Source organism: Procambarus clarkii, chromosome 13 (assembly GCF_040958095.1).
Source record: "Procambarus clarkii isolate CNS0578487 chromosome 13, FALCON_Pclarkii_2.0, whole genome shotgun sequence".
NCBI classification, from domain to species: domain Eukaryota; kingdom Metazoa; phylum Arthropoda; class Malacostraca; order Decapoda; family Cambaridae; genus Procambarus; species Procambarus clarkii.
This window is the reverse complement of record NC_091162.1, coordinates 51,593,192-51,610,128: the sequence shown is the minus strand read 5'-3', so window position 1 is coordinate 51,610,128 and position 16,937 is coordinate 51,593,192. Positions and strand designations below refer to the sequence as shown.

The window sequence follows — 16,937 nt, the reverse complement described above, 5'->3', positions numbered from 1 at the left end:
CGTAGATACTCTGGGAGTAGTGTTCACATCACGTAGATACTCTGGGAGTAGTGTTCACATCACGTAGATACACTGGAGTAGTGTTCACATCACGTAGATACACTGGGAGCAGTGTTCACATCACGTAGATACTCTGGGAGTAGTGTTCACATCACGTAGATACTCTGGGAGTAGTGTTCACATCACGTAGATACACTGGGAGTAGTGTTCACATCACGTAGATACTCTGGGGTAATGTTCACATCACGTAGATACACTGGGAGCAGTGTTCACATCACGTAGATACACTGGGAGCAGTGTTCACATCACGTAGATACACTGGGGTAATGTTCACATCACGTAGATACTCTGGGAGTAGTGTTCACATCACGTAGATACTCTGGGAGTAGTGTTCACATCACGTAGATACTGGAGTAGTGTTCACATCACGTAGATACACTGGAGTAATGTTCACATCACGTAGATACACTGGTAGTGTTCACATCACGTAGATACACTGGGAGCAGTGTTCACATCACGTAGATACACTGGGAGCAGTGTTCACATCACGTAGATACACTGGGGTAATGTTCACATCACGTAGATACTGGAGTAGTGTTCACATCACGTAGATACTGGAGTAGTGTTCACATCACGTAGATACACTGGAGTAATGTTCACATCACGTAGATACTCTGGGAGTAGTGTTCACATCACGTAGATACACTGGGAGTAGTGTTCACATCACGTAGATACACTGGGAGCAGTGTTCACATTACCAGTAATGAACATGTACATCTCTCCTCAGTGTTTGACGGCTTTGGTTACAATTATACAGCAACATAGCCATTGCGAGTATAACACTGGCAAGAGGTCAGGATAATGATTAGGGATGGGACGGGGGAAGGAATGGTGCCCAAGCACTTGCGGACGGTCGGGGATTGAACGCCGACCTGCATGAAGCGAGACCGTCGCTCTATGGTACATGTGGGTGGAGAGAAAGTGGTTGAAGTAGTTAGATTATTAGAAAGAATGTCATAGTAATTGTGAGGAGACCCACCATTCTCAGCGGTAGTGAGGGAGAGACTGGTGCAGGTGTAATATAGAGGGCCTGGCTGGTGCTCCAGTCAGCACGCTACTACCACCACTACCACACGCACACCCTCCCCGCACCACGGCTACCACCACACTGAGCCACTGACTCGCCTCCCACCACCACTTTACAAGCTCCTCACAATGGCGCCACAATACAATAACAAACACCATACACACCCAAACTGACTCATCTTACCAGAGACACTAATATGACTACACATGTTGATTACGGGGCTTCCTGCCTCCCTCTCCACGCTGGTAGACGCGTACCTTCACAGCCATCTGTCGCCTCAACAACACAACAACACACATACCTTCACAGCCATCTGTCGCCTCAACAACACAACAACACACGTACCTTCACAGCCATCTGTCGCCTCAACAACACAACAACACACGTACCTTCACAGTCATCTGTCGCCTCAACAACACAACAACACACATACCTTCACAGCCATCTGTCGCCTCAACAACACACATACCTTCACAGCCATCTGTCGCCTCAACAACACACATACCTTCACAGCCATCTGTCGCCTCAACAACAACACAACAACACACATACCTTCACAGCCATCTGTCGCCTCAACAACACACATACCTTCACAGCCATCTGTCGCCTCAACAACACACATACCTTCACAGCCATCTGTCGCCTCAACAACACACATACCTTCACAGCCATCTGTCGCCTCAACAACACAACAACACACGTACCTTCACAGCCATCTGTCGCCTCAACAACACAACAACACACGTACCTTCACAGCCATCTGTCGCCTCAACAACACAACAACACACACCTTCACAGCCATCTGTCGCCTCAACAACACAACAACACACACCTTCACAGCCATCTGTCGCCTCAACAACACAACAACACACGTACCTTCACAGCCATCTGTCGCCTCAACAACAACACAACACACGTACCTTCACAGCCATCTGTCGCCTCAACAACACACATACCTTCACAGCCATCTGTCGCCTCAACAACACACATACCTTCACAGCCATCTGTCGCCTCAACAACACACATACCTTCACAGCCATCTGTCGCCTCAACAACACAACAACACACGTACCTTCACAGCCATCTGTCGCCTCAACAACAACACAACACACACCTTCACAGCCATCTGTCGCCTCAACAACACAACAACACACGTACCTTCACAGTCATCTGTCGCCTCAACAACACAACAACACACACCTTCACAGCCATCTGTCGCCTCAACAACAACACAACACACGTACCTTCACAGCCATCTGTCGCCTCAACAACACAACAACACACGTACCTTCACAGCCATCTGTCGCCTCAACAACAACACAACACACGTACCTTCACAGCCATCTGTCGCCTCAACAACAACACAACAACACACACCTTCACAGCCATCTGTCGCCTCAACAACACAACAACACACGTACCTTCACAGCCATCTGTCGCCTCAACAACAACACAACAACACACGTACCTTCACAGCCATCTGTCGCCTCAACAACAACACAACACACGTACCTTCACAGCCATCTGTCGCCTCAACAACACACATACCTTCACAGCCATCTGTCGCCTCAACAACACAACAACACACGTACCTTCACAGCCATCTGTCGCCTCAACAACACAACAACACACACCTTCACAGCCATCTGTCGCCTCAACAACACAACAACACACATACCTTCACAGCCATCTGTCGCCTCAACAACACAACAACACACATACCTTCACAGCCATCTGTCGCCTCAACAACACAACAACACACATACCTTCACAGCCATCTGTCGCCTCAACAACACAACAACACACGTACCTTCACAGCCATCTGTCGCCTCAACAACACAACAACACACGTACCTTCACAGCCATCTGTCGCCTCAACAACAACACAACAACACACGTACCTTCACAGCCATCTGTCGCCTCAACAACAACACAACAACACACGTACCTTCACACCCATCTGTCGCCTCAACAACAACACAACAACACACGTACCTTCACAGCCATCTGTCGCCTCAACAACACAACAACACACGTACCTTCACAGCCATCTGTCGCCTCAACAACACAACAACACACGTACCTTCACAGCCATCTGTCGCCTCAACAACACAACAACACACATACCTTCACAGCCATCTGTCGCCTCAACAACAACACAACAACACACATACCTTCACAGCCATCTGTCGCCTCAACAACACAACAACACACGTACCTTCACAGCCATCTGTCGCCTCAACAACACAACAACACACGTACCTTCACAGCCATCTGTCGCCTCAACAACACAACAACACACGTACCTTCACAGCCATCTGTCGCCTCAACAACAACACAACAACACACATACCTTCACAGCCATCTGTCGCCTCAACAACACAACAACACACGTACCTTCACACCCATCTGTCGCCTCAACAACAACACAACAACACACATACCTTCACACCCATCTGTCGCCTCAACAACACAACAACACACATACCTTCACAGCCATCTGTCGCCTCAACAACACAACAACACACATACCTTCACAGCCATCTGTCGCCTCAACAACACAACAACACACGTACCTTCACAGCCATCTGTCGCCTCAACAACACAACAACACACATACCTTCACAGCCATCTGTCGCCTCAACAACACAACAACACACATACCTTCACAGCCATCTGTCGCCTCAACAACACAACAACACACATACCTTCACAGCCATCTGTCGCCTCAACAACACAACACACGTACCTTCACAGCCATCTGTCGCCTCAACAACACAACAACACACATACCTTCACAGCCATCTGTCGCCTCAACAACACAACAACACACACCTTCACAGCCATCTGTCGCCTCAACAACACAACAACACACATACCTTCACAGCCATCTGTCGCCTCAACAACACAACAACACACATACCTTCACAGCCATCTGTCGCCTCAACAACACAACAACACACGTACCTTCACAGCCATCTGTCGCCTCAACAACACAACAACACACATACCTTCACACCCATTTGTCGCCTCAACAACACAACAACACACGTACCTTCACACCCATCTGTCGCCTCAACAACACAACAACACACACCTTCACACCCATCTGTCGCCCTACCAACATTCCGCGCTGATAATCTCACCATAAAATATATAAACACCTTGTTCAGTGCTCACTGTAGGTGGTCATGCTTGGTCCTAGCGGCCAGGCCTGGGGGTCCTGGGCTGCCAGGCCTGGGGGTCCTGGGCTGCCAGGCCTGGGGGTCCTGGGCTGCCAGGCCTGGGGGTCCTGGGCTGCCAGGCCTGGGGGTCCTGGGCGGCCAGGCCTGGGGGTCCTGGGCTGCCAGGCCTGGGGGTCCTGGGCGGCCAGGCCTGGGGGTCCTGGGCTGCCAGGCCTGGGACAGCAGCTACGGGCTGCTGCTTCCTGGGGGGTGTGTAACAAAGAGGAGGACCTGGTGGAGGACCGGGCCGCGGGGACGCTAAGCCCCGAAATCACCTCAAGATAACCTCCCTATTACACGGGGTGCCGGTGATCAGGGTAATTTGATTTAAATCACTCATTTAAATACAGATTTAAATGTGTTTTGAAGTCAAGAGCTGTGAAAACCCAGAGAGGTTTAGCTAGTATGTTCCTTGGTCAGCACCTGCCCGGTGTTGTGGGAAGGTGTGTGTAGAACACCCGTTCTCTAGTGATAACTTGTTTGTACCATGCACCACTGCTTTACATACTTCCCGGTCACTTCCCCTCAAGAGCAGGATGAACCATGGCAGCTACAAGATCATCTCTGGTGATAACTTGCTTGTACCATGCACCACTGCTTTACATACTTCCCACTCACTTCCCCTCAAGAGCAGGATGAACCATGGCAGCTACAAGATCATCTCTGGTGATAACTTGCTTGTACCATGCACCACTGCTTTACATACTTCCCACTCACTTCCCCTCAAGAGCAGGATGAACCATGGCAGCTACAAGATCATCTCTGGTGATAACTTGCTTGTACCATGCACCACTGCTTTACATACTTCCCACTCACTTCCCCTCAAGAGCAGGATGAACCATGGCAGATACAAGATCATCTCTGGTGATAACTTGCTTGTACCATGCACCACTGCTTTACATACCAATTTCTTACCTCTTCTTGATATCCTGTACAACAAATATTTAATGTAGAGATTATGTCCGCTTGTGTGTTGGTGTTTGACGCCTCCAGTGTCATTGTGTGTGGACGGGTACCCACGGGATGGTTCCTTCTCCTCTCCTTATCTTGAGGTTATCTTGAGATGATTTCGGGGCTTTTTAGTGTCTCCACGGCCCGGTCCTCGACCAGGCCTCCACCCCCAGGAAGCAGCCCGTGACAGCTGACTAACACCCAGGTACCTATTTTACTGCTAGGTAACAGGGGCATAGGGTGAAAGAAACTCTGTCCAATGTTTCTCGCCGGCGCCTGGGATCGAACCCAGGACCACAGGATCACAAGTATAGCGTGCTGTCCGCTCGGCCGACCGGCTTACATTGTAACAGTCAAATGAAAGTTAGGGAGGATGTGGTATCTTGTATGGTAATTAGGTCCATGGTTATTCACTCTGGGAGAAGATAAGGCCAGTTATTATCGCTGCCAGTAGGTCGTTATCAGGCAGTTAAGAGCACGGTTGTCACAAAGTGTACCACGCTCGCACAGTGTTCACAATACCTCATACTGTGCACCATCTCTCACCATCCTGCCCCACCAGCCAGCATGGTGTCTGGGGCACCATCTGTCACCATCCTGCCCCACCAGCCAGCATGGTCTCTGGGGCACCATCTCTCACCATCCTGCCCCACCAGCCAGCATGGTGTCTGGGGCACCATCTGTCACCATCCTGCCCCACCAGCCAGCATGGTGTCTGGGGCACCATCTCTCACCATCCTGCCCCACCAGCCAGCATGGTGTCTGGGGCACCATCTCTCACCATCCTGCCCCACCAGCCAGCATGGTGTCTGGGCCACCACGCTCTCACAGTGTTCACAATACCTCCCACTGTGCACCATCTCTCACCATCCTGCCCCACCAGCCAGCATGGTGTCTGGGCCACCAGCCTCACCATCCTGCCCCACCAGCCAGCATGGTGTCTGGGGCACCATCTCTCACCATCCTGCCCCACCAGCCAGCATGGTGTCTGGGGCACCATCTGTCACCATCCTGCCCCACCAGCCAGCATGGTGTCTGGGGCACCAGCCTCACCATCCTGCCCCACCAGCCAGCATGGTGTCTGGGGCACCAGCCTCACCATCCTGCCCCACCAGCCAGCATGGTGTCTGGGGCACCAGCCTCACCATCCTGCCCCACCAGCCAGCATGGTGTCTGGGCCACCAGCCTCACCATCCTGCCCCACCAGCCAGCATGGTGTCTGGGGCACCAGCCTCACCATCCTGCCCCACCAGCCAGCATGGTGTCTGGGCCACCAGCCTCACCATCCTGCCCCACCAGCCAGCATGGTGTCTGGGGCACCATCTGTCACCATCCTGCCCCACCAGCCAGCATGGTGTCTGGGGCACCATCTCTCACCATCCTGCCCCACCAGCCAGCATGGTGTCTGGGGCACCAGCCTCACCATCCTGCCCCACCAGCCAGCATGGTGTCTGGGGCACCAGCCTCACCATTCCTCTCACACTTATCACTACACTATCACAGGAAACCTGCCACACAACACCTCCCATATATCTCCCTCCCTCCCTCTACCTCACACCATCTCCTCCCCCCCCCTTCCTCATGCTATGAGGAAGGGGGGGGGGGGGGGGAGAGCCTCCACCACCACCACACCCACCCCCTACCACCACACCCTCTACCACCACACCCTCCACCACACCCAGCACCACACCCACCACCACACCCACCACCACACCCTCCACCACACCCACCACCACACCCAGCACCACACCCTCTACCACCACACCCACCACCACACCCTCTACCACCACACCCACCACCACACCCTCTACCACCACACCCTCTACCACCACACCCTCTACCACCACACCCTCTACCACCACACCCACCACCACACCCAGCACCACACCCTCTACCACCACACCCCGTACCACCACACCCACCACCACACCCAGCACCACACCCTCCACCACAATACACTAGGTACACTTACCACTATAATGGGTCATTACCCCCCCCCCAAGATGCTTCACAAGTGTCCACCAAGATGCTTCACAAGATGCTTCACAAGTGTCCCCCAAGATGCTTCACAAGTGTCCCCCAAGATGCTTCACAAGTGTCCACCAAGATGCTTCACAAGTGTCCCCCAAGATGCTTCACAAGTGTCCCCCAAGATGCTTCACAAGTGTCTCCCAAGATGCTTCACAAGTGTTCCCCAAGATGCTTCACAAGTGTCCCCCAAGATGCTTCACAAGTGTCCCCCAAGATGCTTCACAAGTGTCCCCCAAGATGCTTCACAAGTGTCTCCCAAGATGCTTCACAAGTGTCTCCCAAGATGCTTCACAAGTGTCCCCCAAGATGCTTCACAAGTGTCCCCCCAAGATGCTTCACAAGATGCTTCACAAGTGTCCCCCAAGATGCTTCACAAGTGTCCCCCAAGATGCTTCACAAGTGTCCCCCAAGATGCTTCACAAGTGTCCACCAAGATGCTTCACAAGTGTCCCCCAAGATGCTTCACAAGTGTCCACCAAGATGCTTCACAAGTGTCCACCAAGATGCTTCACAAGTGTCCACCAAGATGCTTCACAAGTGTCCCCCAAGATGCTTCACAAGTGTCCCCCAAGATGCTTCACAAGTGTCTCCCAAGATGCTTCACAAGTGTTCCCCAAGATGCTTCACAAGTGTCCACCAAGATGCTTCACAAGTGTCCCCCAAGATGCTTCACAAGATGCTTCACAAGTGTCCACCAAGATGCTTCACAAGTGTCCACCAAGATGCTTCACAAGTGTCCCCCAAGATGCTTCACAAGTGTCCCCCAAGATGCTTCACAAGTGTCCACCAAGATGCTTCACAAGATGCTTCACAAGTGTCCCCCAAGATGCTTCACAAGTGTTCCCCAAGATGCTTCACAAGTGTCCACCAAGATGCTTCACAAGTGTCCACCAAGATGCTTCACAAGTGTCCACCAAGATGCTTCACAAGTGTCCACCAAGATGCTTCACAAGTGTCCACCAAGATGCTTCACAAGTGTCCACCAAGATGCTTCACAAGTGTCCCCCAAGATGCTTCACAAGTGTCTCCCAAGATGCTTCACAAGATGCTTCACAAGTGTCTCCCAAGATGCTTCACAAGTGTCTCCCAAGATGCTTCACAAGTGTCTCCCAAGATGCTTCACAAGTGTCTCCCAAGATGCTTCACAAGATGCTTCACAAGTGTCCCCCAATATGCTTCACAAGTGTCCCCCAAGATGCTTCACAAGTGTCCCCCAAAATGCTTCACAAGTGTCCCCCAAGATGCTTCACAAGTGTCTCCCAAGATGCTTCACAAGTGTCCCCCAAGATGCTTCACATGTGTCTCCCAAGATGCTTCACAAGTGTCTCCCAAGATGCTTCACAAGATGCTTCAAAAGTGTCCCCCAAGATGCTTCACAAGTGTCCCCCAAGATGCTTCACAAGTGTCCCCCAAGATGCTTCACAAGTGTCCCCCAAGATGCTTCACAAGTGTCCACCAAGATGCTTCACAAGTGTCCACCAAGATGCTTCAGAAGTGTCCACCAAGATGCTTCACAAGTGTCCACCAAGATGCTTCACAAGTGTCCACCAAGATGCTTCACAAGTGTCCACCAAGATGCTTCACAAGTGTCCACCAAGATGCTTCACAAGTGTCCACCAAGATGCTTCACAAGTGTCCACCAAGATGCTTCACAAGTGTCCCCCAAGATGCTTCACAAGTGTCCCCCAAGATGCTTCACAAGTGTCCCCCAAGATGCTTCACAAGTGTCCCCCAAGATGCTTCACAAGTGTCCCCCAAGATGCTTCACAAGTGTCCCCCAAGATGCTTCACAAGTGTCCCCCAAGATGCTTCACAAGTGTCCCCCAAGATGCTTCACAAGTGTCTCCCAAGATGCTTCACAAGTGTCTCCCAAGATGCTTCACAAGTGTCCACCAAGATGCTTCACAAGATGCTTCACAAGTGTCATCCAAGATGCTTCACAAGTGTCCACCAAGATGCTTCACAAGTGTCCACCAAGATGCTTCACAAGTGTCCAAGATGCTTCACAAGTGTCCACCAAGATGCTTCACAAGTGTCCCCCAAGATGCTTCACAAGTGTCTCCCAAGATGCTTCACAAGATGCTTCACAAGTGTCCCCCAAGATGCTTCACAAGTGTCACCAAGATGCTTCACAAGTGTCCCCCAAGATGCTTCACAAGTGTCCCCCAAGATGCTTCACAAGTGTCCCCCAAGATGCTTCACAAGTGTCCCCCAAGATGCTTCACAAGTGTCCCCCAAGATGCTTCACAAGTGTCTCCCAAGATGCTTCACAAGTGTCTCCCAAGATGCTTCACAAGTGTCTCCCAAGATGCTTCACAAGTGTCTCCCAAGATGCTTCACAAGTGTCTCCCAAGATGCTTCACAAGTGTCCACCAAGATGCTTCACAAGTGTCCACCAAGATGCTTCACAAGATGCTTCACAAGTGTCATCCAAGATGCTTCACAAGTGTCCACCACGATGCTTCACAAGTGTCCCCCAAGATGCTTCACAAGTGTCCACCAAGATGCTTCACAAGTGTCCACCAAGATGCTTCACAAGTGTCTCCCAAGATGCTTCACAAGTGTCTCCCAAGATGCTTCACAAGTGTCCACCAAGATGCTTCACAAGTGTCCCACAAGATGCTTCACAAGTGTCTCCCAAGATGCTTCACAAGTGTCCCCCAAGATGCTTCACAAGTGTCCCCCAAGATGCTTCACAAGATGCTTCACAAGTGTCCACCAAGATGCTTCACAAGTGTCCTCCCAAGATGCTTCACAAGTGTCCCCAAGATGCTTCACAAAGTGTCCCCAAGATGCTTCACAAGTGTCCCCCAAGATGCTTCACAAGATGCTTCACAAGTGTCCACCAAGATGCTTCACAAGTGTCTCCCAAGATGCTTCACAAGTGTCCCCAAGATGCTTCACAAGTGTCCCCCAAGAATGCTTCACAAGTGTCCCCCAAGATGCTTCACAAGTGTCCCCCAAGATGCTTCACAAGTGTCTCCCAAGATGCTTCACAAGATGCTTCACAAGTGTCCCCCAAGATGCTTCACAAGTGTCTCCCAAGATGCTTCACAAGTGTCCACCAAGATGCTTCACAAGTGTCCCCCAAGATGCTTCAAAAGTGTCCACCAAGATGCTTCACAAGTGTCCACCAAGATGCTTCACAAGTGTCTCCCAAGATGCTTCACAAGTGTCCACCAAGATGCTTCACAAGATGCTTCACAAGTGTCCCCCAAGATGCTTCACAAGTGTCCACCAAGATGCTTCACAAGTGTCCCCCAAGATGCTTCACAAGTGTCCACCAAGATGCTTCACAAGTGTCCCCCAAGATGCTTCACAAGTGTCCACCAAGATGTTTCACAAGTGTACACCAAGATGCTTCACAAGTGTCCCCCAAGATGCTTCACAAGTGTCCCCCAAGATGCTTCACAAGTGTCCCCCAAGATGCTTCACAAGTGTCCACCAAGATGCTTCACAAGTGTCCACCAAGATGCTTCACAAGTGTCCCCCAAGATGCTTCACAAGTGTCCCCCAAGATGCTTCACAAGTGTCCCCCAAGATGCTTCACAAGTGTCTCCCAAGATGCTTCAACAAGTGTCCACCAAGATGCTTCACAAGTGTCCCCCAAGATGCTTCACAAGTGTCCACCAAGATGCTTCACAAGTGTCCCCCAAGATGCTTCACAAGTGTCCCCCAAGATGCTTCACAAGTGTCTCCCAAGATGCTTCAACAAGTGTCTCCCAAGATGCTTCACAAGTGTCTCCCAAGATGCTTCACAAGTGTCCCCAAGATGCTTCACAAGTGTCCACCAAGATGCTTCACAAGTGTCCACCAAGATGCTTCACAAGTGTCCCCAAGATGCTTCACAAGTGTCTCCCAAGATGCTTCACAAGTGTCCCCCAAGATGCTTCACAAGTGTCCCCCAAGATGCTTCACAAGTGTCCCACCAAGATGCTTTCACAAGTGTTCCACCAAGATGCTTCACAAGTGTTCCCCCAAGATGCTTCACAAGTGTCTCCCAAGATGCTTCACAAGTGTCTCCCAAGATGCTTCACAAGTGTCCCCCAAGGATGCTTCACAAGTGTACTCCCCAGAGCTTCACAAGTGTCTCCCAAGATGCTTCACAAGTGTCTCCCAGATGCTTCACAAGTGTCTCCCAAGATGCTTCACAAGTGTCCCCCAAGATGCTTCACAAGTGTCCCCCAAAGATGCTTCACAAGTGTCCGCAACCGAAGATGCTTCACAAGTGTCCCCCAAGATGCTTCACAAGTGCTACCACAAAAGATGCTTCAACAAGTGTCCCCCAAGCTTGCCTTCACAAGGTGTCCCCGAAGATGCTTCACACGTGTCCCACCAAGATGCTTCAACAAGTGTCCCAACAGAGATGCTTGTTCCACAGTGTCCACCAAGATGCTTCACAAGATTCTTCACAATGTGTCCCCAAGATGCTTCACAATGTCCCACCAAGCATGCTTCACAAGTGTCCCCAAGATGCTTCACAAGTGTCCACCAAGGATGCTTCACAAGGTGTCCACCCAGAGATGCTTACACAAGTGGTCCACCAAAGAGTGCTTCACAAGTGTCTCACCAAGATGCTTCACAATGTGTCTCCCCCAAATGCTTCACAAGTGTTCCCCAAGATGCTTCACAAGTGTCCCCAGATGCTTCACAAGTGTCCACCAAGATGCTTCACAAGTGTCCACCAAGATGCTTCACAAGTGTCCCCCAAGATGCTTCACAAGTGTCCCCAAGATGCTTCACAAGTGTCTCCCAAGATGCTCACAATGTCCCCAAGATGCTTCACAAGTGTCCCACCAAGATGCTTCACAAGTGTCCCCAAGATGCTTCACAAGTGTCCACCAAATGCTTCACAAGTGTACACCAAGATGCTTCACAAGTGTACACCAAGATGCTTCACAAGTGTCCCCCAAGATGCTTCACAAGTGTCCCTCCCAAGATGACTTCACCAAGTGTCCCCCAAGATGCTTCACAATGTCCTCCCAAGATGCTTCACAAGTGTCCCCCAAGATGCTTCACAAGTGTCTCCCAAGATGCTTCACAAGTGTCCCCCAAGATGCTTCACAAGTGTCCCCCAAGATGCTTCACAAGATGCTTCACAAGTGTCCCCCAAGATGCTTCACAAGTGTCCCCCAAGATGCTTCACAAGTGTCCCCCAAGATGCTTCACAAGTGTCTCCCAAGATGCTTCACAAGTGTCTCCCAAGATGCTTCACATGTGTCCCCCAAGATGCTTCACAAGATGCTTCACAAGTGTCCCCCAAGATGCTTCACAAGTGTCCACCAAGATGCTTCACAAGTGTCCCCCAAGATGCTTCACAAGTGTCCCCTAAGATGCTTCACAAGATGCTCCACAAGTGGTCCCCAAGATGCTTCACAAGTGTCCCCCAAGATGCTTCACAAGTGTCCCCCAAGATGCTTCACAAGTGTCCCCCAAGATGCTTCACAAGTGTCCCCAAGAGGCTTCACAAGATGCTTCACAAGTGTCCCCCAAGATGCTTCACAAGTGTCCACCAAGATGCTTCACAAGTGTCCTCCCAAGATGCTTCACCAGTGTCCACCAAGATGCTTCACAAGTGTCCACCAAGATGCTGTCACAATGTAGTCCCCCAAGATGCTTCACAAGTGTCCACCAAGATGCTTCACAAGTGTCCCCCAAGATGCTTCACAAGTGTCTCCCAAGATGCTTCACAAGTGTCTCCCAAGATGCTTCACAAGTCCCCAAGATGCTTCACAAGTGTCCACCAAGATGCTTCACAAGTGTCCACCAAGATGCTTCACAAGTGTCCACCAAGATGCTTCACAAGTGTCCCCCAAGATGCTTCACAAGTGTCTCCCAAGATGCTTCACAAGTGTCCACCAAGATGCTTCACAAGTGTCCCCCAAGATGTTTCACCAGTGTCCACCAAGATGCTTCACAAGTGTCCACCAAGATGCTTCACAAGTGTACACCAAGATGCTTCACAAGTGTACACCAAGATGCTTCACAAGTGTCTCCCAAGATGCTTCACAAGTATCCCCCAAGATGCTTCACAAGTGTCTCCCAAGATGCTTCACAAGTGTCCCCCAAGATGCTTCACAAGTGTCTCCCAAGATGCTTCACAAGTGTCCCCCAAGATGCTTCACAAGTGTCCCCCAAGATGCTTCACAAGTGTCCCCCAAGATGCTTCACAAGTGTCCCCCAAGATGCTTCACAAGTGTCCCCCAAGATGCTTCACAAGATGCTTCACAAGTGTCCCCCAAGATGCTTCACAAGTGTCCCCCAAGATGCTTCACAAGTGTCTCCCAAGATGCTTCACAAGTGTCCACCAAGATGCTTCACAAGTGTCCCCCAAGATGCTTCACAAGTGTCCACCAAGATGCTTCACAAGTGTCCACCAAGATGCTTCACAAGTGTCCCCCAAGATGCTTCACAAGTGTCTCCCAAGATGCTTCACAAGTGTCTCCCAAGATGCTTCACAAGTCCCCAAGATGCTTCACAAGTGTCCACCAAGATGCTTCACAAGTGTCCACCAAGATGCTTCACAAGTGTCCACCAAGATGCTTCACAAGTGTCCCCCAAGATGCTTCACAAGTGTCTCCCAAGATGCTTCACAAGTGTCCACCAAGATGCTTCACAAGTGTCCCCCAAGATGTTTCACAAGTGTCCACCAAGATGCTTCACAAGTGTCCACCAAGATGCTTCACAAGTGTACACCAAGATGCTTCACAAGTGTCCCCCAAGATGCTTCACAAGTGTCTCCCAAGATGCTTCACAAGTATCCCCCAAGATGCTTCACAAGTGTCTCCCAAGATGCTTCACAAGTGTCCCCCAAGATGCTTCACAAGTGTCTCCCAAGATGCTTCACAAGTGTCCCCCAAGATGCTTCACAAGTGTCCCCCAAGATGCTTCACAAGATGCTTCACAAGTGTCCCCCAAGATGCTTCACAAGTGTCCCCCAAGATGCTTCACAAGTGTCCCCCAAGATGCTTCACAAGTGTCTCCCAAGATGCTTCACAAGTGTCCCCCAAGATGCTTCACAAGATGCTTCACAAGTGTCCCCCAAGATGCTTCACAAGTGTCCACCAAGATGCTTCACAAGTGTCCACCAAGATGCTTCACAAGTGTCTCCCAAGATGCTTCACAAGTGTCCCCCAAGATGCTTCACAAGTGTCCCCCAAGATGCTTCACAAGATGCTTCACAAGTGTCCCCCAAGATGCTTCACAAGTGTCCCCCAAGATGCTTCACAAGTGTCCCCCAAGATGCTTCACAAGTGTCCACCAAGATGCTTCACAAGATGCTTCACAAGTGTCCCCCAAGATGCTTCACAAGTGTCCACCAAGATGCTTCACAAGTGTCCCCCAAGATGCTTCACAAGTGTCCACCAAGATGCTTCACAAGTGTCCACCAAGATGCTTCACAAGTATCCCCCAAGATGCTTCACAAGTGTTCCCCAAGATGCTTCACAAGTGTCCCCCAAGATGCTTCACAAGTGTCCACCAAGATGCTTCACAAGTGTCCACCAAGATGCTTCACAAGTGTTCCCCAAGATGCTTCACAAGTGTTCCCCAAGATGCTTCACAAGTGTCCCCCAAGATGCTTCACAAGTGTCCCCCAAGATGCTTCACAAGTGTCTCCCAAGATGCTTCACAAGTGTCCCCCAAGATGCTTCACAAGATGCTTCACAAGTGTCCCCCAAGATGCTTCACAAGTGTCCACCAAGATGCTTCACAAGTGTCCCCCAAGATGCTTCACAAGTGTCCACCAAGATGCTTCACAAGTGTCCCCCAAGATGCTTCACAAGTGTCTCCCAAGATGCTTCACAAGTGTCCCCCAAGATGCTTCACAAGTGTCCCCCAAGATGCTTCACAAGTGTCCCCCAAGATGCTTCACAAGTGTCTCCCAAGATGCTTCACAAGTGTCTCCCAAGATGCTTCACAAGTGTCCCCCAAGATGCTTCACAAGTGTCCCCCAAGATGCTTCACAAGTGTCCCCCAAGATGCTTCACAAGATGCTTCACAAGTGTCCCCCAAGATGCTTCACAAGTGTCCACCAAGATGCTTCACAAGTGTCCCCCAAGATGCTTCACAAGTGTCCACCAAGATGCTTCACAAGTGTCCACCAAGATGCTTCACAAGTGTCCCCCAAGATGCTTCACAAGTGTTCCCCAAGATGCTTCACAAGTGTCCACCAAGATGCTTCACAAGTGTCCACCAAGATGCTTCACAAGTGTTCCCCAAGATGCTTCACAAGTGTCCCCCTAGATGCTTCACAAGTGTCCCCCAAGATGCTTCACACACTGGACCACTGTGTCCCGGGTCACACACTGGACCACTGTGTCCCGGGTCACACACTGGACCCCAGTGTCCCGGGTCACACACTGGACCAGTGTCCCGGGTCACACACTGGACCCCAGTGTCCCGCGTCACACACTGGACCACAGTGTCCCGGGTCACACACTGGACCCCAGTGTCCCGGGTCACACACTGGACCACAGTGTCCCGGGTCACACACTGGACCCCAGTTGTCCCAGGTCACACACTGGACCCCAGTGTCCCAGGTCACACACTGGACCCCAGTGTCCCAGGTCACACACTGGACCCCAGTGTCCCAGGTCAGTCCCACACTGGACCCCAGTGTCCCAGATGACACTAGACCACAGTGTCCCAGGTCACACACTGGACCCGTGTCCCAGATGACACTGGACCACAGTTGTCCCGGGTCACACACTGGACCACAGTGTCCCAGGTCACACACTGGACCACAGTGTCCCAGGTCACACACTGGACCCCAGTGTCCCAGATGACACTGGACCACAGTGTCCCGGGTCACACATGGACCACAAAGGTCCCGGGTCACACACTGGACCACAGTTGTCCCGGGTCACACACTGGACCACAGTGTCCCGGGTCACACACTGGACCACAGTGTCCCGGGTCACACACTGGACCACAGTGTCCCGGGTCACACACTGGACCACAGTGTCCCGGGTCACACACCCTGGACCACAGCGTCCCGGGTCACACACTGGACCACAGCGTCCCGGGTCACACACTGGACCACAGCGTCCCGGGTTCACACACTGGACCACAGCGTCCCGGGTCACACACTGGACCACAGCGTCCCGGGTCACACACTGGACCCCAGTGTCCCAGATGCACACTGGACCACAGTGTCCCAGGTCACACACTGGACCACAGTGTCCCAGGTCACACACTGGACCACAGTGTCCCAGGTCACACACTGGACCACAGTGTCCCCAGGTCACACACTGGACCACAGTGTCCCCAGGTCACACACTGGACCACAGTGTCCCAGGTCACACACTGGACCCCAGTGTCCCAGGATCACACTGGACCACAGTGTCCCGGGTCACACACTGGACCACAGTGGCCCACGGTCACACACTGGACCACAGTGTCCCGGGTCACACACTGGACCCACAGTGTCCCAGGTCACACACTGGACCCCAGTGTCCCAGGTCACACACTGGACCCCAGTGTCCCAGGTCACACACTGGACCCCAGTGTCCCAGATGACACTAGACCACAGTGTCCCAGGTCACACACTGGACCCGTGTCCCAGATGACACTGGACCACAGTGTCCCGGGTCACACACTGGACCACAGTGTCCCCAGGTCACACACTGGACCACAGTGTCCCA

The 16,937-nt window shown here is 51.7% G+C and overlaps 2 protein-coding genes across 2 annotated transcripts; both read left to right on the top strand.

Annotated features, from left to right (window-relative positions):
* Positions 1 to 1,293: 1,293 nt before the first annotated feature.
* Positions 1,294 to 4,224, top strand: LOC138364497 (mucin-3A-like). Its single transcript, XM_069324142.1, has one exon. The coding sequence runs from the start codon at positions 1,294 to 1,296 to the stop codon at positions 4,222 to 4,224; it is 2,931 nt and encodes a 976-aa protein (XP_069180243.1).
* Positions 4,225 to 5,829: 1,605 nt separating this feature from the next.
* LOC138364496 (uncharacterized) lies at positions 5,830 to 6,852 on the top strand. The gene has a single exon (XM_069324140.1). The coding sequence runs from the start codon at positions 5,830 to 5,832 to the stop codon at positions 6,850 to 6,852; it is 1,023 nt and encodes a 340-aa protein (XP_069180241.1).
* The last annotated feature ends 10,085 nt before the right edge of the window (positions 6,853 to 16,937 follow it).

Bases quoted from the DNA above. Each gene is read 5' to 3' on its own strand.
- LOC138364497 (XM_069324142.1), top strand. From the start codon at position 1,294: ATGTTGATTACGGGGCTTCCTGCCTCCCTCTCCACGCTGGTAGACGCG.
- LOC138364496 (XM_069324140.1), top strand. From the start codon at position 5,830: ATGGTGTCTGGGGCACCATCTGTCACCATCCTGCCCCACCAGCCAGCA.